This window comes from Aedes albopictus, chromosome 2, assembly GCF_035046485.1.
Source record: "Aedes albopictus strain Foshan chromosome 2, AalbF5, whole genome shotgun sequence".
In the NCBI taxonomy this organism is placed as follows: Eukaryota; Metazoa; Arthropoda; class Insecta; order Diptera; family Culicidae; genus Aedes; species Aedes albopictus.
The window spans coordinates 230,009,523-230,033,976 of record NC_085137.1 but is presented as its reverse complement, the minus strand read 5'-3'; the positions used below and the strand labels follow the sequence as shown (position 1 = coordinate 230,033,976).

The 24,454-nt window shown below is 37.7% G+C and overlaps 2 protein-coding genes across 20 annotated transcripts in view; both read right to left on the bottom strand.

Moving 5' to 3' along the window:
• The window catches only part of LOC109412368 (sodium/hydrogen exchanger 3), a 325,551-nt gene that overhangs the window by 224,953 nt on the left and 76,144 nt on the right, over positions 1 to 24,454 (bottom strand). The gene's annotated exons all lie outside the window — the stretch shown is intronic.
• Positions 10,449 to 17,429, bottom strand: LOC134287957 (ethanolaminephosphotransferase 1-like). The gene is made up of 5 exons (XM_062851289.1): positions 17,274 to 17,429; positions 16,031 to 16,483; positions 15,164 to 15,499; positions 14,895 to 15,071; positions 10,449 to 11,791 (listed from the first exon to the last, which is right to left on the bottom strand). The coding sequence occupies exons 1-5, from the start codon at positions 17,301 to 17,303 to the stop codon at positions 11,720 to 11,722; spliced, it is 1,068 nt and encodes a 355-aa protein (XP_062707273.1). The 5' UTR covers positions 17,304 to 17,429; the 3' UTR covers positions 10,449 to 11,719.

Here is a 24,454-nt window from a genome sequence, read left to right as displayed (position 1 = left end):
AATATCCGAAACCATTCCGGGGACATTCCGGATTGTGCTGGGGTCAGGGGATTGCCAACATGGCTAAAAGTGCTTATTTCGCGTGTTATTGTGTTTGAACCATCGATTTTCAGCGAAATTTTTGTTGCGAACAATGCAACACAACTGCGATAACCAGATTTGAATAAATTTACACATCCGGATCCTCGTGACAGGTTTCGCGGGGCCTCATTGGGAACACTTCTGGTTTTCAACGTAAACATGCCGTGCGACATATTAATCATGATTTCGAATGACTGAGTCAGAAACGATAGACTGAAGTCTGTATCAACTAATAGCCACTTCAGAGCATCCAGCACAGGTTCCACGGGGGTGTCATCGAGGACATTTCTGGTTTACAACCCAAATATGCCGTGCGACGTATCGATCTTCATGATTTCGAGAGAATGGGTCAGAAAAAATTGAATGATCTATGATATGATCGCTCCGGAACAACTGGAAAAGGTTAAACGGGGGCTTCTCAAATGCAATAACACACGAAATAATCACACAATTTGACAAAGCCGACAAATCCCCTCCCCTAGGACAATCCGGAATACCTCCGGAATAGTTTCAAATATTACATGGCTACTTGAATGTAATAAACATGCAAGAATTTATGATCGATTGAGGGCAACTTCAAAAAAAAAATCGGATGAAAACACAGATCGAAAAAATAGTGTAAAATTCTGTGACATGATGCACATGATTGGAGCGTGGGATATCCCAGAAGTTTACATGACATATCATGTAAAAGTAATAAAATATCATGTAAACTTCCATTATATGTCATGTAAATCAGCATGACTCTGAGTGTTTACATGACATATAACACAAATTTACATGATATGTCGTGTAAATCATCAGAACAATAAGTTTACATGACTAAAATAAAGTTTACATGACGTGTAAATCTCATTATTTTGATCTGTGAATTTACGAAATGCCAGCATTTTGAAAATGAGTTGTCGGGGGTCGGGAAGTGAAAGTTGAACATGTTTTGGAAAGTAATAATTTTTAAATCTCGATTTTGTGAATTTTGGTTTTTGATTTTTCTATTTTTTCCCCCACGATTACGCCCGGGGTATTTTTAAAGTCTTCCCTTAAAAGTTTGCCTAATTCAAAAGGGGGGTAAATTTGAAAACTTCAAAGAATCAGGTTCCTTTAGCTTCGAATTCATGTTGAAGCACGGTCCTGCCACCTCCGCCTCCGCCTGTTAAAAACACTTTGAAAGGAAACATTCGACAAAGTACACTGAAAGACGGCTTGCGGTTGAAATTACTATTCTAAGGGTCAATTTAAATACACAACGCCACTAAATTTGTGCAGACTGAATTACGTTTCATTTCAACAGATTAATGTTTTCAATATTACCATGAACCCGATTTATAATTAAAAAAGTTTCTGTTGGCAACCAGATTCGAACCAAGAACCTTGAAATCACCAGGCTCGCAAGCTACCACTCGGCTATCGAACCTAAGTATTTGACTCGATCATTAGGATGAATTTGTATCCCTCCAATCTGAAAAGCTCTTAGGTTTGTCGGATCCAAACTTGGGAGCAGCCGACGAACACGTCTTTGCGTTTCTCTTTCTCTCTTCATCTTCTGAACGCCACAAGATTCCCTGTTGCCAGATCTGCTCTGGTTTATTCAATACCCAAATAGTTATCGAAATAGTTTTTGACCATATGAATTCCGCAACGTACTAAATACAACACCAACATATATCTTTTTTTTATTACTTTCACCCGTCTCTTTTACTACAAGGTTGATCTTCCTTCTCCTAGTGAAAAGAACAATTACGACTTTTGACGGGTTGATGCTCAGGCCCTCTTTAACCCTCTAATACCCAATCCCGCCTTTAGACGGGGTAGAGTTTGAGCATTTTTGTAATTTTTGTTTCGTGGAAAATCATTTTTATTTATATTTTTGGCTGATATTTAGGACTGTTCTATATATCTCAAAATGTATTTTGGTGTATTTTAAAGCGTACATTTTTTAAAAATCATTGAAAAATTGTTTAGTCACCTTTTAGTAGTCATTGTTTATTTTGTATTGAATCGCTACAATTAACATATTTTATTTTTTTCCAAATCATTCTATCCTTGTTCAATAGTTTAAGGGAATCGAATACACTCTAAAATTATTTTCCTTAAAATTACACGAAAAATAAAATTTTCTGTGAAAAAAATTTAAAATAATAATATTTCAACAATAATCATAAAATCTCAAAATGTTTTCATCTCAAAAAATCCGTTCCCTAAATTGGCTTCCAGGAAAAATATAAAAATGTGGGGATGTTCAAAAATAAAAAAATAGAAAAATCAAAAACCGAAATTCACGAAACCGAGAATTTAAAAGAATCATCTTCCAAAACATGTTTAAATCGATTTTAGATGACGAAAAATGATATTTAGATCAAAATCAAAAATTTGGGAATTAGAGGGTTAATACACCATGAATGTGTATAGTTTAGTACCCTTTGCACTATGTATCTCCGAAACAGTTTCATTATACTTTCCTCTCATTATAAGGCGCCGTCCACAAATTACGTAACGCTCTAGGGGGAGGGGGGGAGTACGGTTAAGCGTTACGGCCCATACAAAATTTTCAGGATTATCATACAAAAAAAGCGTTTAGAAGGGGGGAGGGGGAGTCAAAAAGTTCCGATTTAAGCGTTACGTAATAAATGGATGCTGCCTATATTATAATGACTATATCACAGACAAAACTTTATCGTCTGCCAGCCCCACAACTTCGAAACCTTTTTCCTTCAAGCTTCTTAGAAGGTCGTCTACAACTAAGGATCACATTAGTAGTGAGAGGACTCCTCCTTGAGGGCAACCCTTCGTTGCTCTTAGGTGCCGGCCAGAGTGGACGCGTCACGCGGCGCGGCGCGGTGCAATGCGGCATTTGACAGGTCGCGCGTCGACGCGCGGCAGAGTTCCGTTCATTGGAATACAAAGAAAACAATCATAACATGCCAGAGTGCGCGCGGAACGATGCGAAACGGAAAGCGTTTAGCCGCGCGACGCACGACAAAACAGTGCATGCACTGTTTTTGATGCGGAAGTCACGCGGTTCGCGCGGAGAATTTTGTATTTTTGTGTGGATTTCGTCCGTTTTTACCAAACCATGACGTTAATTTTAAGAAATTGTTTTTCAAATGTATTCAAATGTGAATATAAAAAATATTAACATGAATAATACCACATGTTTATTATACGGTGGCGTCTCGTAACCTCACTTTTCACCTATTATGCGAAACAAAATCAGTAATTTCTTCAAATTTATGACTAAAGACTTAACGGAAATAATCGAAATCTCTGTCATTCTACACCCATTACAAGCAGAGCTTTCACATTAGCCCTACCGATGTTTCATGCACAAAAAGGGTTGATACCCTCTCGTTTATTTTATTATCTCAAAGTATTCTACTAGGGTGTAAGCTTAAAAAATAGTTTCAAAATAAAAATACACTATTTTTGAGTTAACAAACTTGTTCCATTGCCTTGCTGTTTAAAAATAAACCAAGGGGTGCCATTTTTTACGTATACAACCCTGTGGTAGCTCTGACTACAAGCTCACTTGTTCATAAAACTTCAAAATTTGTACCTGTAGGACGGGTAGATTTGAGGTTAGGGAATCACCATTGTCCCAAATGTATATCTCTTCTGAATCATCTGAAGTAAATAGCATTTGAGGGTAAATTTAGATAAATGATTTATTTTTAATTTTAGGTTGAGCACAATAATCACATATCTCTTGGAAATTTTTCATCAGATAACATATACTCATGTGTAGGGACAATGGAAATTCGCGATTTCGCGGAAGCCGCGAAATCCGCGAAATTTGGCCTTGACCGCAAAATTTTAAATATCCCGCGAAATGCTGCGAAATCTGGTAGATTTGAGAAAACACCCTACAGTTGCATTAAGATTAAACTTTTCAGCAAAAATTGATTGTAAGCATTTGATAGTGTAGAGTAACTTAAGATTCCGTTTCTGCGTGATAAACATTTTTCTTATCTGATTTTCATCAAATTTATTACTTTTTCGATGTATTTATGATTGCGGTACACAAAATTCAAACAAATTCATCACTTGGTCTTCAAAATTGAGGTTTTCCTCAACAAAACGGTCAAACATATAAGTCTGCGAAATTGCCGCGAAATCCACAATAGTAGCCCGCGAAATTTGAGAATTTTTGCCGCGAATTTCCATTGTCCCTACTCATGTGCAAAGGTGACGGAAATTATGAAAACTTTTCAGTTTACTTTACGAACAGACGCGTTGCACCGCGTTCACTCTGGCTATCAAGCCGCGTTGGAAACCGCGTCAAAAACGCGCCGCACCGCGTCGCGCCGCGTGACGCGTCCAATCTGGCCGCAGCCTTACTGTTATAGAAGAACTTCCCAGCTCAGAGGCGATTTCTCTCTTTGCAAGCATACAGTCAGAGCCGTAGCGTGGTCCCATGGCGCCCTTGGCAAGCATCCAGGTTGGCGCCCCGCAATATTGTTAATTTGCTATGTTTGTAGTTATTCATTTTTTTATTCAAAGTTTCTTCAAAAGTTGCACTTAGTGTTTGTAAGAAACAAATTCCCCTCGATTTTTTTTTGTTTTCTTATAATGTTTTTTAATCGTGTATTTTTTTAGGAATTTCAATGAGAGTAACCTAACAATTTTCCGAAGTTGATTTTTTTATACGAGTATAAGTACGAACATTACAGATTCATAACATAAATGATGCATAATTTTCTGCAGCAAATCTTACAGTATTTTTTGAATTTTTGTTTCTGGATTTTTCAACTGAATTTTGTTCGCAAAAAGACTTAATTGTGTTTTAGGGGTTTTTAGGAATCCTCAAATGATGTATTTTGTAAATTTTCGGCGATTAGTTTAATAGGCTTCACCAAAATTTTCCGATAACTTCACCAAAAATGTGTTCTGAAGTTTTTTTCAAAACATTTCTCAAAAAATCTGTAAGAAAACGTTCAGTAATCATTAGACAAACCATGGACATAGGTGGAATTTCTAAAGATATCTGTACATCATTTTTTGTTGAAATCTCTGGAAGAATTCCCGCTGGAATAACAGGAATAAATTATGCTCTGGAGGAATTTCTGCAGAAATTTACGGAGAATACTTGATGAAAATCCGGGAGAAATTTCAACAAGAATTCGAAATGGAATTCATGGTCTAACTCTTGAAGGAATTGCAGGAGCTGTTCGTGAAAAAATACTGGATGGAATACTGAAAGAAAACCCTGAAAAGGTTTCTTGAGAAATCTCCGGGAATTTAAAAAAAAAAAAACCCTAGAATATTTTATGAAAAAAATCCCAGGAATAAGTTCTGAAAGAATCCGAGGAAGGCTTCCAAAATAAACAATAAATAATTATAGATGGAATCAACGGCAGATTTTCTAACGAAATACCTGGAGAACAGGCTTGGCCGCACTGAGCGCATGAAAATTCTGCTCTTTTGATTTACACTGTCAAAACTATCATATTTATGCAATCTTTTTATCTTACCTGATAGAAGGATGTTGAAATATCTCAAATATCATTTCGAACTGTTAAAAAACCGCACCGCAGTGCCGCACTGAGGGTGCGAAGAGAATTTCACCCGGGTGAATTCACCCCAGTGAATTTCTCTTTGCGCGCTCAGTGTGGCACTGGGGTGCGATTTTTTGACAGTTCGAAATGACATTTCGAATATTTGAACATCCTTGTATCAGGTAAGATAGAAAAATTGCATAAATACGATGATTTTGGTGGTGTAAATCAAAAGAGCAGAATTTTCATGCGCTCAGTGCGGACAAGCCTGCTGGAGAACTTCCTGAATGAATTCCAAATTTATGATTTTCTGGAGTAGTTAATAAGGATATTCATGGGAGGTTTTCTACCGGAATTCTGCCAGAAATATATGAAGAAATCGCTAGGGAGCATGGAAAAATTTCGGAAGGTGTCAAATGAATTTTTTCTGATCGATGTGATAGATTTTTTGTTTTGCAAAGGAATCTAAAAATGACTTTTTGGAGGAAACTTTGGTCGAATTTCTAAAGAATTCTATAAAAGACTGGAAGAATTTTCAAAAATAATTCTTGGGATTCCTAACGGAACCTATGCAGTATTTTCCATAGGAATCCATGGAGGAAAAACTGACAAAATCTATTGAAGGGTTTCTAGGCACCTAATCCTTAAAGATATTTTTGCAGGAATCATTATACAAATTCCAAAGAAAGTTTTAAAACTCTGAAGAAATTATGGAAGATTATTCAATAAAATCCTTGGGAAAATATCGGGAAGAATCCTTTGACTAATTTCTGAATAAGCTTCTTGATAACTTCCTGAAAGCCTCGATGCAGAAAATTCTAAAGGAATTTAGAAACTTCTTTGAGATATTTCAAGAGAAATCTTCAGTAGAATTTATGATTTGAAATTTGTTTTAAAGAATCCCTGAAGGAGTTTCTGAAAGAATTTCTAGATAAATTTCTGATATATTTTTTGAAGGATTTTCTGAAGAAAAAAATCCAAACAAATACAGTGACCCCACACCGATGAATCACTTTAATTTTGTACACTATTTATGAATCACCATGTTGATCAAATGAGTGATCCATAAACTGTGGTCATTTTTGCCGATTCATAAATTTTGGGGTCACTATACGTGATGGAATTTATGAAGGAATTCCTAGAATATTAAATTTGTTTTGGGAAAATTAAAATTGACAAAAAATACTATACTCACAAATACTCACTGGTAGTTTTTTTGGTAAAAACAGCTTGAAAGATTACTGCTAGATTTAAAAGTTTAAGCCCAAAGATACATTTACTGAAAATAAAAATTGGATTTTCAGAATGAAACATTCACTAGACTTTCGAAAGCTTATTGATTTTGTTTTACTCATTAAACAACTAAAATAGCTTCTCAGAACAAAAAAAAACATTCTTAAAATCGTCTAAAGAAATATAAATTTTTGAGAATACGGAAGGGCAAAAAACATGATGAATCATAGATAGGAACTGTAAATAATTAAATCTAATTGATAACATTCAAGAAAACAATAGCTTCATCCTGTTTCCTTCTAGCCTTAGGCCTTTTCGGCGCCCCTCTGAAGCCGGCGCCCTTGGCGCGGGCCAACCTGGCCAACCGCACGCTACGGTTCTGCATACAGTATAAATCCAATGTATGATACATAGGTCGAAGTTTTTGTTCTCCATGGCATGCTACATGGATGAATAGGAGGCATTATCAAAAGCTTCTTCTATGTCTAAAAGGCGCATAGAGCTATTTCTTTTGCTAAAAACTTTTTTCCACCTTTGCTACTAGCAATCGAAGTGCCGTAACCGTTGATCTACCAGATTGATAAGCAAACTGGAAGTCAGATAGGGGATGCTCTTTTATGTAGGAATTGATAAAATCCTTCTATTTCTCATGCTTCCACGGGTCAATCGATGGCAAATAGGGCTTCCATTCCCGGGATGGATTTCCCGGGAAATGATATTTCCCGGGATTCCCGAATCCCGGGAACCAAATTTTTGTATCCCGGGTTTCCCGAATTTCGTGGGATTTTTTTCATTGTCTATTTTTTTGTCAAGTGTGAAATGACCAATTGTGAGTTGATGATTGATTTATTTAGTTTCTAGATTAACGTTCGCAAAATCACATGACCTCTTTGCAGATGTTATTTACACTGGATGTTATTATATAATTTCAGCTTAATAGAATGCTTGCAAAGATAGCATCCTCTAATCCTCTAATAATATGCAGGCATTGAAACTTATTTCAAACGATAACGATTCTTCTTCCTTTCAATACTGCTTCAAAGGAGTTCATCCTTATGTGCCAACGGATCCACCAATAACCCTTACATGTAAGACGCAATACAGTCAAAGTGCTATTTATAGCTAATTTCCTGCAAGGTCGTAGGGACTGCCCAACTGTTTAGGAACAAATCCATTTGTGCATTGCTACTAGATCATGGTGCAACAACCTAATACAGCGCTTGCCAAACAGACGATCAGATAATAGCTCGTATAAAGCCATTATTGGGCTTCAACTTCCGTTCTACGCATAATTGTAACACGTTATATGGGATTCCCATATAACATGGGACAATTGGGCATAGAGCAGAAGTAAATGAGTTTTTACACTTGTAGCTTTTTACTTTGACTTCGAAATTCCTCGCCGATTTTTTTTTCGTTTTTTTCATTGGCAGTTCTTTTAAGTTATAGTTATTATTTGTATCGGGTGTGTACTCTTGACTGTGTTGTTGTATCTATTCGTTAGGTATGACAATGTAATTGTGGATTTTAGGAATCAATTTTAAGGCCAACCAGCCACCGCCAGCACCACGCTAATGATAAATTCATAAAACCAATTTTTTTCAACGTGTTGTACAAAATACAACAGCGCGATCACTCGAGGTTTAAATTAAACATTATTGGGGTTATTGTATGCATGTTGATGTACCCAAAATAATCAATAAACAATCAACTACTTTCAGCAACACGTTCATGTATTTATAATCAAAATTTGAATATTTAAAGCTGGTTGAAATCGTACTTTACATGCATTGACGGTAAAATATGAGCCTTTTTATCTTGACATTGGCTAAATTGTGCACAGTATACAATAGGAATGAAAAAATATGATGTCTGACAAACGATTTTCTTTGAAATAATTACATTTTTCGCTTAAAAATAAAATTTCCTTTATTTCCCGGGATCCCGGGAAATCCCGGGAAATGGTTATATTTTTTCCCGTTTCCCGGGAAGCTGAATCCCGGGAAAATTGGAAGCCTTAATGGCAAAGACCGTCAGCTAAGACTTGTGTGTGCTTAGTTGGTAAGCCTTGGGACTGTTGTCCTTCTGACTTCAGCTAGATTGAGGAGGAACCTCCCGGGCGTCTGTTCACCAAGGAGGTGTAGCACAAACAGCGTTTGTTCTGGCATTCGACAGCTACATATGAAATGCTCTTCCACCGGAAACTGTACCTAAGGTGACAGCCCCATCACGGTGAAGAGGGAATCTCAGGCCAACCTATTGTTCCCGAAACCCAAAAAACCGTTACAGAAACCGAAAATTAATGATTACGAACTGATTCAACGGCAACATCTTTTAGCAATAAACAACGGACATGAATTGGAACTTGGAATGTGTTAACCCTAGCCCAGTAGGGTAAACTGGCACAACTAGCCAATGAGGAATGCCGTATGAAGCTTGAAATCCTAGGACAGAGCGAAGTCCGTTGGCCGAACTTTGGAGAACACGGATTGGCGTCGGATCAAATTCTGGTACACTCTGGCCTACGAGGTGAACACGCTCCTCGTCACCGTGGAGTTGGTTTCCTGCTCAGCGCTTACGCCCACGCTGCGCTCATGAAGTGACCGAGAAATTAAAGCCAGATTCATAACACGGGTTTAAAACCTTACCATGATCCAAAGATACGTGCCAACCGATGCTGCCGGAATGCAAGAACAAAGACAACTTTTACAGCCAACTCAATGCTGTCGTGGATAAGATTCCAAAAGGTGATATCAAGATCCTCATGGGCGACTTCAACGCGAAGGTTGATTCCGACAACTCGGACTATGTCGTTATGGGACGCCATGGTCTCAGAAAAATGAGCGAAAACGGTGAGCTGTTCGCAGAGTTTTGTGGTTGAGGGGTCGCTCTTTCCCCATGGACCAGTGCTCAAAGTGACATGGATTTCCCGTGATGGGGAGAACCTTGCTACAAATATTCCGGAAAGTGGAAGCGTAGAAGATCAATGGAGCGTTATCAAGAACGCCTTCATCGCCACTGGTGTGAATAATTTGAATGTGCTACGCACTCGAAGGAAGCAATGGATCATATAGCACCTGGAGGAAGAAAGAGAAGCGAAGGAACGCCAAAGCCACGATAGAGTGAGCGAAAATACGTGTAGCCAAAACCGTAACCCGTCAGCGATATTCGGTCCCCGAGAAGGAAGTGAAATGTTCCTGTAGACGGAACAAAAGATCGTGGGCGGACTCCCTAGCCGACGGAAGGTGAGAAAGCCGTAAATACGTCTCCTCTACGATGTCTCACGTCGCCTCAGTGGGACTAAACATGAAAACTACGATGCCCGAAAGACACGTTTGTACAGTTATTGACTAACCCGGCTGACCAGCTAACTGACCGGGAATCAAACCCGTCGCTTTCTTGCTAAATAGCCGCGCGTTCACCGCTTCGACTATATGGACGTGGACCAAATGAGCTTAATTTTGCATTAGATTTGCATCATATTGACAACCTCAGATTTTATTACAGAAGGAAACGCCTATTTTGGGTTACCCCCTACTGTTTTAAGTGAGAAAACCAGCCCATCTTGTTATTTTAATACATCAACAATAACGAAAGGAGAATTCTTCAAAACAATTAGTGGAAAGCAACACCATGACTATGTAAATTTTCATATTTATTCACTTGCAGATACATGTACAAGAACCGATGCGTTACAGTACCAATTAATATGCAGTCCGGAGACAATACAGTACATAAGTTCGAACAGCAATATGGGAGTACACATCTGCGAATTACACAGCGCCTTGTAGTAGGACAGCTAGCTTGTCCATTTTATTCCTGAAGCGGTGTCTAGGACGATGAAGGTGTATTTCTAATCCATGCGGACAATTAATACATATAACGATAGTAAGCGTTTGCGTTTGTTCAATAAATTAAAAAGAAGCTACTGCATTAGTAGAATACATTATCGGCAAATGATACTAGTCAAAATCTTACAACTGTTTTCGAACGTGTAGGATAAGTTTGTAGTTTTCAATTCCTGACGTGTAACCATGTTAGAATACGATCGGAAGTAGTTCATGTTTGTTTTGAGATAGAATAGATACAATTAATCGTTCTAAGACCATGCCTATCTAATATTTTTTCTCTCTATCAACCGTCTCATAACACTTTAAGGATCTTAATCACGTTGTGTCTGCTTTATCTTACAGTTTTCTTCCACAAATACTTTACATGTGTATCAGAGTAATGTTTAAAGACTTGTTAAATACGTTGGAAGCATACACTTTTTATTGTGATGAAATCAAGTTTAAAAATATACGACCTAATAAAAATACTAAGATTTGTCGATGAAACTAGAATGGCACACAAATAAATGGAAAACCGAAGCTACCAAGAAATGAAAAAGTATTAAATTAAGCTATGACGTAATATAACTTAGTTTCTGACCGCTATCGCTTCTAATTGTCGAGATGCTTGTCATGACAACTTTTCGAAAAAAATATCTGTTCGTGTTACGCAATGCTCTTATTCATCACTTTGTCTCTCACAAAGCAGCTCTTTGGAATAACATTCTATTAGTAGTAGACTAAAACGAGAAAATTATATTTTCGAGAGGTGTTCACTGTTAGCATAATTGCAATTTATGTTATATAACTTAAATCGGTGAGGTATTTCATAGCTATAAATGCAGTTTCAACATTAACTGGTTCGAACCATTAAGAAAAAAACTACGGTAGTCACAAGGTAGCTGCTAAAATAAATTATGCTTAATTAAGGTGATGTTTTCTTTCCGCTTGTTTTTTAAATTTGCGTCCTATCTATACAGTTAACCATAAATTTCACTTTTTATGCACCCACTTTGTGATGCTGCTTTGTAATTTGTATTTTTGGATACAATCCTGAGCCAACCCCTAAATTGACTTGTGAGTTTATTGTTTGATTTCCTTTGGTTTCGTTACCTTAAAGCATATCCTATTGAAGTGTTCACACATTTGTTGTACCTGAGGGGAAAGTGGAAAGAAAATGTATCAGTACTAAATTGAGTGGCAACAAAAAAGGCGATATGTTGGATGACGGGAATTATCGCGCGGTCACACTAATGAGCGCTGCCTACAAGATACTCTCCTAAATTATATGCCGCTGTCTATCACCGATTGCAAGAGAGTTCGTGTTGCAATATCGGGCTGGATTCATGGGTGAACGCGCTACTATGGGCCAGATAATTGCCATCCTCCAAGTGTTACAGAAATGCCGCGAATACAACGTGCCCACATTGCCCCGCCGATTTTAAATCGGCGAATGATACAATCCATCAAGGCCAACTATGACAGATTATGCACAAATACGGATTCCCGGATAAACAGATACGTTTGATCAAGGCGACGATAGAACGAGTGATGTGCGTAGTTCAAGAATTAGGGACACTCTCGAGTCCTTTCGAATCTCGCAGAGGGTTACGGCAAGATGATGGTCTTTCGTGCTTTCTGTTTAACATTGCTTTAGAGAGAGTAACAAGAAAAGCGGGGATAAACACGAGTGGAACGATTTACACGAAGTCCGTTCAGCTGCTTGGTTTCGCTGATGAAATTTGTATTACAGCTCGCAAATTTGAGGCGATGACGGAAACGTACATCCGACTAAAGAATGAAGCCAGGCGAATCGGATTAGCCATTAATGTGTCGAAGACAAAGTACATGATGGCAAAGGGCTCCAGGGAGGAATCATCGCGCCCGCCACCCCGAATTTCTATCGACGGTGAGCGGTTGAAGAATTCGTGTACCTGCTTGAGCTCACTGGAGACCGTCGACAATGACAATAATAGAGAAATTCAGAGACGCATTGTGGCAGGAAATTGAGCTTACTTTGAACTCCGCAGAACTCAACGATCGAACAAAGTTCGCCGTCACACGGAATTAACTATCTACGAAACGCTGATTAGACCGGTAGTCCTATATGGGCACGAAGCATGGACTCGTGCAGAGGACCAACGCTGATGAGATCACTTGAATATGACCGACTGGTTTAGCTCACTTCTATACAATGTTTTTAAAATAAAATGATAATAATTTGTTAATAATTGGTTTTTGTAGGCGCAATAATGCATACAGTTATGTGAATAGTTAATATTTATCACTTCGCAGAAGATAATGGGGTTCTAAATGACATACAACAACTGATATTATTGTTTCAGCGTCAAAAATAGGCTCTAGTAAGAATAAGAACCCCTGCTATGGATACTCGAGGATACAGACGAAAACATCAGGAAATTCAACTAATAATGATACATATTGAACCTAGTGGGGTTTGATTTGCATCCATTTGCATCTAAGAAAGTTATTGAGCCGTGAAAAACGGATATTTTTTACTCAAAAATAGGCATAACTAACGCTATTGACATTTTAGAACCCTATTCACTTCTACAAAGTTGTTTATTTTGACATTTTACATAACTTTGTGGAACATTGCAACTTTCTAAAACTACGCGTTTTCGAAATATATGAATAAAACGATTTTTGAGGGTCCATCCATAAAATACGTCTGTATCTTGAAACAATGGATAGATAGAGGGTTGGTGTCTTCGGCAAAGATATTTGTATTACCCATATCTACCAGTTTGCCGAAGACACCATATTGAAAAAAGTCGAATAAAAAAGTTGGATTTTGCAGCGCCGCCTGTGGCAAAGTTGCGAACTGAAGCTAAACGCCCTCGGACGCGCCCTATCTTTAGAAAATTTTCATCCGAAGACACCAAACCGATAAAATGACGTTTAAAGACGCTACTGAAAGAAGTTCACGTTTTTGGCCGTTCGTCCCACCGTGCACTGGGTGCAAATATGTGTTGTCTGTTACCGAATGTTAGTAAATAATGTTCAATCTGTAGAGGCCGCAAGGTCGAAGAAGGTGTAATTGTCTTTAAAAGACGGGACTTGGAGAAGGCGAATGAACCACGAACTACATCAGCTGCTGAGATAACCAACCATCGTCCACGACGCGAAACTCGGGAGGCTACGGTGGGCGGGTCACGTCATCAGGATGTCAGATAGCAACCCGACTAAAATGGTTCTCGAGAGTCATCCAACCGGTACAAGACGACGTGGTTCGCAGCGAGCTAGGTGGGTCGATCAAGTGGAGGACGACTTGTGGACCTCGTAGAGTGCGGAACTGGAGACACACAGCCATGGAGCGACAGCGAGTAGAATGGAGACGACTCCTACATACAGCAGAGGACACTCAGGTCTTAGTCTGACCGGCAAGGTGAAACTTACTTACCTCAGTCAAAGGTTTTTCATAACTCATAATATAAGTCATAAATGGTCAAAATTTCATTGCATTCGGTTCATTGAATCCGCAGATATAACAACTCAAAGTTGGCTATCGGATAATTACCTTTTTCAAGCATTTTTTGACTTTGTGGAGAATAGTCCAATCTTCTCCAAATTTGGACCACTGATACACAACTAGTTGATGAACTTACAGTGAAAATTTGAGAATATTTGATGCACTTTTCAAAAAGTTACAGCTAGGGTAGAAGCATCAGTTTTGGCCAGCCCGGAGTTTTGGCCATAGTGCGGTATTCAGCCTGTTACGATCTAAATCGGTATAAATTTATTTTTTACTAGTAGATTCTAATATAATATGATGACTACAGCTGTGAAAACCATATATTTTGATTAAAAAGTGGAAGAAAAAAATAATTTTCCTTAAAAAATCAGCTCCCATATATCTATTTTGGCCAGGGTGCTTCTAATTTGGCCACTCCCATAAGAAATACACGTGATTGGCCAAAATAGAAACCAAAGCTAAGAATATGGCCAAAACTGCGGCAATGCTTCTATTTTGGCCAGTGCCACTTTTACTACAAAAATCAAGTATAAGCTTGATTTCTGCATTTTTCTTATAAAGTATAGATCGAAACCTTTCATTTGACACATTGGTAGTTTTCATTGGATTATTGATTATTTTTATAAAAATGATTTCCCTTAGACTGGCCAAAACCGGTGCCCGCACCCTAGTTAAACGTTTTTTTGAAAAGTGAAAATTTTGCCTGTCTCAATAATTTTGTCTATCCCCTATATATTCTAATATGAATATAAAAATACTTACCACAACAGATCCATAATGCCAATGTGCCAGAGAACTACCGATTACTAGTAGATATAGTAGTGGTCGCTCAATGGCAGGCATTGAAACACTCATTAGTACTGCAATGCACAGCACTCCAGTCATCCAGTTGAATGTTTCCATAATTGTGTTGGACATTTGCGACACAATAAGTCGGCACTGAAATAAAAACGATAAGTCAATTGAAACCGCTTTATTTGCTTGCCTGAACACAGTTTAATGGCAATTCCTAATACTAATAGTAAACTCACACTTATGTTGCTGAAGATCGTCCCGCTGAGAATGTAAACCGCACGTGGGTCCTTATTCATAATGTCGTTCGGCGATACGAACACCCACAGCAGCGAAACGAACATGAACGTTCCGTAAGTGAAAAGTGGCCGCAGGGCTTCCTTCATCGTACGCATTTTTCCGGTACGATCCTTGTACGACCGGTACATATTGTACACCACCATGGGCAGATTGGACATAGCGCTCACATGTAGACACAGCTCCATCAACTGGCCGGCGGAAATGTTCCACGGTAGTTCTGTCTTCCACATTTGGTAACCGTACTGCCAGGTGGCTAGATACATCAGCACCGATCCCTTGAAAATGCGGAAACATAACACTGTTTTAGACAATTTTAAGATGATCATATGAAGTTATCAAGGGATCAGCTATAGATTGTAGATTTACATATTATAGTGCCAGGTTAAACAATTATCTGGTAGTGCAATGAAACTTTTGGAATGATAATGTATACTGACCCATCTATGCAATCCAATAATATTAGAATACATACATGGTGAGCCTGTTTCATATTATTTGACTGTGTGAATTTAGACTATTTATTCATTAAATTATGTTTTTGAATATTTTACGCGGTTTCTGTAACTGAAAATTGTAGGGAGGAGGGTCTTGAAATCCCAAAAAACGATGGACGTAATAAATGAAACTTCCTAATCAAGTAAATAATGATTGTATTCTTCGCTGTAGCGAAAATAAGGTCAACTTGAAATTTATGGGTTCAAAAAATCGAATGTAATCATCTATAAATAGTTGTACATCTACAACCTGAACTACTGTTCATAAAACACTTAATTTCCCAAAACAATTCCGCATATTTCGATACTTACCCACATGCCCAAATCGTACCCCCATGGCAGGTACAGCACGCCCGTGTTATACTTTTCCCAGTGCGAGAGATAAAAGTTGAAAAAGATCGTCCACATGATGTAGTACATTCGGATCGGTGGCACCGACAGTTCCCCTCGTCCGAAAATACTATACAAACAGGCAGGAATGAAGAACGCCGAATAGGAATCCAGCCCGTGATCAAACAGCTCCCCCAGCGGTCCGGAGAGCCCTATCCGGCGGGCCTGTTTGCCGTCGATACCGTCCAGGGTGTACGCGAGGAATATGTTTACCGCTGCCATGAGCCAGAACCAGCGGGGGATCGGTGTGCAGTTCTCGCAGTCCGTGCTGGCCCAGAATCCCCAGTCGTACCAAGAGAGCACGGCAAAGTTTAGCACCGTAAACAAGAAGCCGGCAAATGTCATCAAATTCGGTGCAACCCATTTTGGAAAATACTGTCGGAAGGGGTGGAGAAAATTAATTACATAGAGTTCGAAGTAGTTTTACATAAAATGATAAAAAAATAACAGATAAAGTTAACTTAGGTAGATCGATTTGGGAACTTCGAAGATTGGAATTTAAATTCCAAGAAGAAATATTTTAAGTTCCCAAACCAACCTTCAGTGCTGTGGGTCTTATTTCTACTTGAAGACGTACATAGAATTCAATTTTCAGTTGATGAAGAATAAAATTCCAACCGTTGACCGTTTTGGATGATCGATCGACAATACATAATCAAAAATTGTAATTCGATATCACGTTTTATTGCAGAAGCTAAAATCGAAAAACCGTCTCTTTACGTTATCATGCTGAACGACAATCGAAAGAATGTCAACGAAAACGCACGACATTGTCATCTATGACGGCACTGGTAAGAAAGTGTTTCGCTATAAGTAATGCGTAAGAGATAACGAAATGATGGCTGCTTATTTTATTTATAAATGGTGAGGAAATACCGCAATGGTAATTGGCTTTTTCCTCCGTCAAATTGAAAACTGTACAACAAAGTTATTGCAAACTTCTTTTTAATTTAAAAAAAAAATGTCGAACTAGGTACTACCGTTTTAGATACCTACACAAAGAATTCTTCAAATAAACACTCCGGAGGGAACATATATGGTGATGAAAGTATGGTAAAACAATAATTACTAGGAAATTTTAATTTTGAATTATTTAGCTGATTTGTAGCACTTTGAATGCGATCTATTATCGAAAATAAAATTAATTTTTGATTCGTTGACTTACCTCCACTAACCAATTCCAGAATGGATGCATCACATAGATACTCAAGGGCGAAGTATCACGGGCGCTATACTGTAAGTGAAAAAAAATATATACGTGAGTATTAACATTAACAAAACATTAACAAAATTACATTAACTAAATTACATACTGATGAAATATTTCATATATGGTACGGTACCGGTTTTGGTCAGTCTTAGGAGAATTACTTTTCAAGATATAAACAACAATTCCATGCAAACTAACAATATGTTAAATGAAAATTTTCATTTGTATTATTTTGAGATCTTCTTCAAATTAAAGTGACAAGATGCAAGTATTGTTGAACTTTTTGGTCATAAATCGCTAGGTTGCGATGCAATCTATCGTCTAAGTGTAAAAAAGTTCGATTGAATTTGCTTCTTGTCACTTTAATTTGCAGAAGAGAGAGTCGATGAAGAGAACTCTCTCATGTTACTTTCGTCCTTATTTAAACTCAATCTAGATATATTGATACTTAATACGACGTTATGAAATGTAATATTTTCTCACGGCGAATTAAGTTATACCGGGTTGAAATTTTTACCCATATAGAGGAAAATAAATCAAATTTACAATACCACACAAAAATTACTAAATGTGTTCTTCCTTCAATCTAAATAGGCTCTAATATATTTTATTAGAAATAACTTGAGAACAGAAGTGGAAAATCTTTGGATATCAACACTAACAATATTGTTGTTGATAAACGTTAAAAAATTCATTCAATTCGGTTCACTGGTTTCCGAGATGTGACAGTTCAAAAATTAGTTGTGTAAATAATAGTGTTTTATCCGAACGGTTCTAACTTCGCGAAAAATTAATCAATTGAGCCCAAATTTGTACCAATGATGCACATATAATAGGTTGACAATCAGTCAAAATTTGAGATTTTTTGATGCACTCTATCAAAAGTTACAGCATGTTGAATTTTTTTGTGGGAGAAAAAAAGTTGCCTATCCCAAACATTTTGGCCATCCCCTGTATATATAAGTGGTACCTCAAAAAAGTTTTTAAGTGTTTCATCCAATATTCTTTGAGATATAGAGTATTGAAATATTGTTAAATAAACGAACAAGTTTTACTACAAGATCTATGAAAAATTATTAGATCTCGCACAAAATTTCCCTAATGGAGCTTTAATTTAGAGTTTCTGATTGGTCGTTCATTTTCTATGTCAACGTAAATACTTTGAATGAAATTACTGTTCTTCAGCTCCTTCATATTCCAAAGTCTTTTTTAACTCATCTAGCGTTGTTGGATCCTTCGTCGCTGAGGCTTATCTGTTCGTCGACGCACTAACGTTCTATCCATTCCACAAAGTCTCGAACAGCTCACTCTACTGGAAAACTATCGTAGTTTCTTTTAATAATGATCAATATTTGACACTTAATATTTCAGAAAGGTTTTTTTTTCTTAATTTTGTTTTTTATTTCAATTCTCTGTCATGAATATTTTTTTACACATCGGAAAATGTCCATTTTTGGTAACATATGTACAATTAAACCCACTATGACCAAATAGAGCAGACAGCTAGGATACCAATCAATCACTATGCACAAGTTTTGTGGTTATTGAAAGTATGGTCGATTGTTTTGGACCTGTTATGTTTCCCATTGAAATTTGTCACTGACAGAAAAACGAATCAATAAGTGTAAAAATTCATTCACAAAAAAAATATTTTATTTTGATCCCTCACATTTATTTTTAAATTCACGCTGATTGTACTCATTGACAATGAAAATTTTGTACTGTGTTCAGCATAAAGCATTCCGAAAAAAAATGGTCAAAACACATTTGGAGAAACCTGTTTTCTTTTAAGGAAATTTTACCAGGACGTCTCCACAGACCACTCCAGGTACGCAGATATCCTTTCTCGCTTTATTGGCTTCTTTAACGGTGGTAAGATGTTTCCATATTCTGAATCTGCTTGCAAAACTGAGCCTAAATCCAAATTTTCATGAATTTTGGTGCCCGGGAACCTATTTAAAAATCAATTTGAAGTTTGTATGGGAGCGATTTGATGAGTCACCCCTCGTTGGATTTTGTATTGGGCTGAGCTGTCAAACAGTTTCCCAGCCGTCAAAAGGTGAACATTTTCGTTTATACACGCTAACGCCGCTCAGCACAAAAGTGCATAATTTCCAGACTACACCAAAAATGTGTAACCCTTGCACATTCACAAAATCAGCTCCTGTGTCCGCAAAAATGTTAAATTCGCAAAAAAATTTGTACTGCGATCTAGCTAGGTTTACTAGTGACCTTGGAAAACAAAAAAAATATCAACATTTCGCATCTAGACGAGTGTACGAGCTGTTTTTGAAAATGTGTAACTGTAACACATTTTTGTGTGGTCTGGAAATTATGCACTTATGAGTAGGGCTTACACATTTTAGTGCTGAGCGGTTTTACTGTGTACTTTCTCTTAATGCTTAATTTCCAAACAGCAACCTTGACCTTGACATTATAGGTGCAACGAATAAGTTATCGTTATGAATAAACAATTTTCTCATTCTTAAAATACACAAAAATAAAAACAAAAAAAAATTCTCATTGGTTTTCCCATGCATTGCACTAAAAAAAAGCATTCAGTCTCCAAAGATTTTTTTTTTTAATTTTATTTAACGACCCGTTAAGGTCATTCAGGTCGGTATATTTTATTAACGATAAAATTAAACTTACAGTAACAATTTTTCAAACTTTTTTCCATATTTTTGTTCTCGTTTTTTATCCTGTCTTTGAAACCGTGCTATCCATCCATCAAAATCTCCAGGTTCGGGTTCTGGCTCAGTGTCGGTGTTTATATGAACGCTGCTAACGGTATCCATATCGCTATCTGTTCCATCACTCACGCATTGTTTTTCGGGCTGCTTTGTTGACGTCGGTGCTGTTGGTTGCTTGCGGTCTGCTTTTTTTCGTGGTGGCGATTTTGTTTGCACTTCACCGATTTGACTGGTGCAATTAGCATCAGCGGTCCGTTTCGAAGTGTGTGGATGCTGCTTTGTTGTATCGGATGATTTCTCTTGTGTATCGGATTTCGTCATAGGTGGAGCAGTCTTATGTCGAATTCGTTTATTTGCACCGCCTGCACCGCTTTGCCACCGGGTGTAGCAAACTTGCACCGAAACCGTTCGTTTATTCGCAGGTACTGTTCTGTTTTGACACCCGATTGGCACCGGTGCAAGAAAATGCTACACCCAGTTTGAACGCGGTGTAGCAGGTACAAAGCTAGTTTTACCAATACATGCATATCGCTGAACTTGTATCGTGGTTTTGTTTTGGTAGGAATGATGATTTTCTCTTCGGCATTAGGTATTGCTTTTTTCACTGAAAATTTTCCTTGCTTCGCTGAACAACATGACGTTTTCTTCCAGCGAAGGCTTACGCGATACAGAAAATCGCTGAATTTCACACTAACACTGCAGAAAATCTGTCAACAATAACTCAATACACATGCATTTTCAGCGAAAAGATCTATTTGCGTGACAACAATCCGCTCCCATGACTACCGGGCGGCCGCCGTCAAATATCAGGATTGCCAACTGTCCGGCGACTGCTGTCAGTTTTCTTTGTCGCCGAATCTGGCGCTGGGTCTTCGGCGCGGAAACCCAAAGGTGGGAATAAAATTTTGGGGTTTGCGCGCAATAAACAGTTTTCTTGGATATTCATTTAACAGCAAAGCTGTGCGTTTAAAAATTATTTAAACCTGATCGATATTATCACGTCTTTCAATCAACTTCTGAGGAATCTTCAAAATTTATCGGTAACATGAAATTACAAAGATTTGATTCAACGTATATTTTTCCCATTACTATTTTTTTTTTTTTTTTTGATTATCGCAAATATGTGGATTACTTTAAATGATTTTAATCATTAGAATTTTCTGTCGCATGGTGATCTATTAATTATAAAAAAAAATGACGTAATAAAATTTTGATAGGTCCAGAATAGAATAAAAATCTATTCATTGAAATTGGACTGAAATATTACTGAAGTAACATTTTGTAGGTACAAACAGTTTCAAAAACCGTAAATTCTATTTTCTTACAACAAATATTGAATTTTTGGATTACATTGAAAGTCAAACAAATGTCACTAAAAGATGATTAAAACGTTTTTAATATGAGTTGCGTTTCAATAACGTTATGTTCTAAAAAGCATTTATTTATTTTTTTTTAAACGTTGTAGCTAAACGTTTTCTGTTAAACCTCCTTTAACATTTTTTGTGTTAAATTTGTGCATGTAGATCGTTTACAATTGTATGTTAGAATCCTTTTTTATTAGGCAACGAAAATTGTTAAATTCTAAAAAGTTGCTTTTAATTGAAAAATTATGATATAAAGAAAATTTGAAGAAGATAAATAATGTAGGAGTGTTAAAACATTGGATAACAATTTTCAAGTAACATTTATTATTACAAATTTATCATGTACAAGTGGATTACTGAAAACTTTTAAAATTGTTAAGTTGGATATAGAAAGTAAAAAAAAATAATTTTGTGCATCACGGAAATCATGAAAGCATTGATTATGTTTACTTTTGATATCCTTTATTGTTTTCATTGACGCTCTCACGCGCTCTTACTAATACCATCATAAGCTGTCAACAAATTGCACCGAAACCGTTCGTTTTTCCGGTGTCAATTGCTACACCGGTGCAGTGCACCGTCGGGAATAAACGAATTCGACATTAGTCTGATCTTTAGATGATTCTTTCTTGCTCTAGGAACATGTTTTGCCGGGATGCACGTTCTGTATGCAATGGACATGTTTCGGCTGTTCGGGTCCGTATGAAGTTGATCATCAATATAAACTTCTTTTCCCGATCAGCCTAGATAGCTGTGTGGTGTCGGTAGCGGTTGTCTCAATTGGCTAAGAATATCACTACGGACCACCTGTTCCGGGGGTAAAAGTCCACTAAACAGGGAACCCAAATCCAAGGTGCCAGGCGACCCGTGCTAATGGATGAATGGTTGAGGGGGTTTAAAATATGCTCGATCTTTAACGGAGCCCGTAACGTAGGTAGATCGCCTTTATGTGTTGCGTTACGGTTCAAGATCTACCAAACCGAACCCTAGTGACATCCGGTTTGTCAAGTTGGGGTAATAGGTTTTGGTAATAAGGATTCACGGTACAAAGTCCTTGTTACTGGTGACAGTTTCTAAAATTGCATTTATTCTGCCTTGCTGATAGTTGAAGAATCGGACTTTGCCCACCCGAGACTACACTTGATGTTAGGAAAACAAACATGCTTTACGTATCTAATTGCGTATTAACCTATCAAGGACTGTTAAGTTCTGGTAATTCAAGGACTCACGTGCATTTTTATTGCAGAACACATTCTCTAATTTGACAGAGTTTTGCAACTAGCCTAAAGTCCCGGGTTTTTCTTTGTTGTCCTGGGACTAAACTAGAAGCAAGACATGGATGGGGCTAGAGTTCCGATGCATGGATAAATACCAGTACCACCGTTTTGTTTTTCTCAGAATTCAAATAGATTGTATTTGATTAGGGGCGCTCTTTCACTGGGATTTAAATCTCTATCATAACGGGACCTTTTTATCGCAATCTATTTCTTGCACCTCTGGGATAACAAAACAGGAACCGTACAGAAATCGATGCTTCATTGCCTCTCAATGACAATGGAGTAGTACGCCATGCACTAAATACTAAGGATACGGGTAATGCCACAAAAGATCTAAATACTGGTCGCAGTGGCTCACTCGAACAGAGAAAAAAAAATGCAATGACGACATGATTTTACCTGGGTTTTGTAAGAGATTGGGGTCTCTTCACCGTACACCGTAACATACGATTTGATGTGGCTTCGTAATGTCATCCGCGCTACACGGACGCCGCTTGATATTCCTTTGTAGGGGAATGAGGGACCCCAAACAACTTCTTTTATGGAGTGGACGTCTCCATACTGCCGTGAATATACGGCAAGCTCTTCATTCGAAACATTTTCCGACAGATCATGGATTTTTATTTGGATGCTTTCGTCGTCTAACGCGAGACGCACAGTGTATTTAATACCTTTCACTGCTATCTGATGCTTCTCGTTGTGTGTATCAACTACACTTTCTGCTACTTGTTGGCTGGTGCAATTAACATAAGCACAGTTTCGAGCATGCTTCATTTGAAGCCGTTTGACTTCATTTGAACGTAGACCAACGACGTATGAAGAAAATTATGAATATCTTCAAATGAAGGCCGCACTGGGAAGTTCGCGAAATCCACTTTAAAAGTGCTTTCACGCAATCCGATGACCGCCATGGGCGGCAACACAATATAATTGTCCCAACAATGAAGAGCAAAATCAAATCGACACTGATTTTTCATTTGGGCCTAACTGACATTTTCGAGTTCTCTTCATCGATTCTCTCTTTGTGTTATTACAGAATGTGTATTGAGTTTCCCAAAGATTTTTTGGTTGAAATGCGAAGAAGACGACTACATGTTGCTATAGAAACAAAGAGAATAATGATTTTGTTTGTTTTGATCATGTTATTAGCGAAAGAGAGAGTCGACGAAGAGAAATCGATCAAGTCAGTTAGGCCCTTATGAAAAATCATTGTCGAAATACGTGTGAACCTGAACGATGTTTGAGCAGAACTGGCTCCAAAGAATAAAACTTTCTCTATGCATTGAGCAAATCATTGTATCCCATAAAGTTAGCAGCTTTTCTTTGATGTTATATTTAATCGATACTCTGTGTACATAATTACTGTAACTGTAAACCATCTGCATGCACATCATAACTTTGCCTGAGTGGCATCAGTGTGCAGTAAATGTATGTAGGCGGTGGCTTCCTCAAAGCTGCAGAAACCCTTCTTATTGATTGATTTTGTAGGGTCGTAAATTATTCTGCATCCATGATTTTACTAACACCGTCTCTACTAGATTTCTTGATTCTAGCGATTCTATATAAACAAAAACACGCTATGAATCATTATCATTAAAATTCACTTAGCTGTCGTCGTCTCCTTTACACATCAAACATACGCTCGTGTGTCTACTAGCATACACCTGAGTGAAACCCGAAGAACCGTACTCTCCTATTGCGACCGGCGAATGTTTTATCTATATGACATTGTATCCAAAAACAGCACCTCCTCAGCGGGAGTATAATCTCTATCTTACATAATTTTCGACTTTTGGGACACG

Excerpts from the sequence above, each read along its gene's own strand:
- LOC134287957 (XM_062851289.1), bottom strand. The coding sequence starts at position 17,303 with ATGCATCCATTCTGGAATTGGTTAGTGGAG. Across the intron at positions 15,500-16,030 it reads GGTACGATTTGGGCATGTGG|GGATCGGTGCTGATGTATCT; the intron begins GTAAGTATCGAA and ends CGCATTTTCAAG. Across the intron at positions 11,792-14,894 it reads GGCATTATGGATCTGTTGTG|GTACAACAAATGTGTGAACA; the intron begins GTAAGTATTTTT and ends CTTTCCCCTCAG.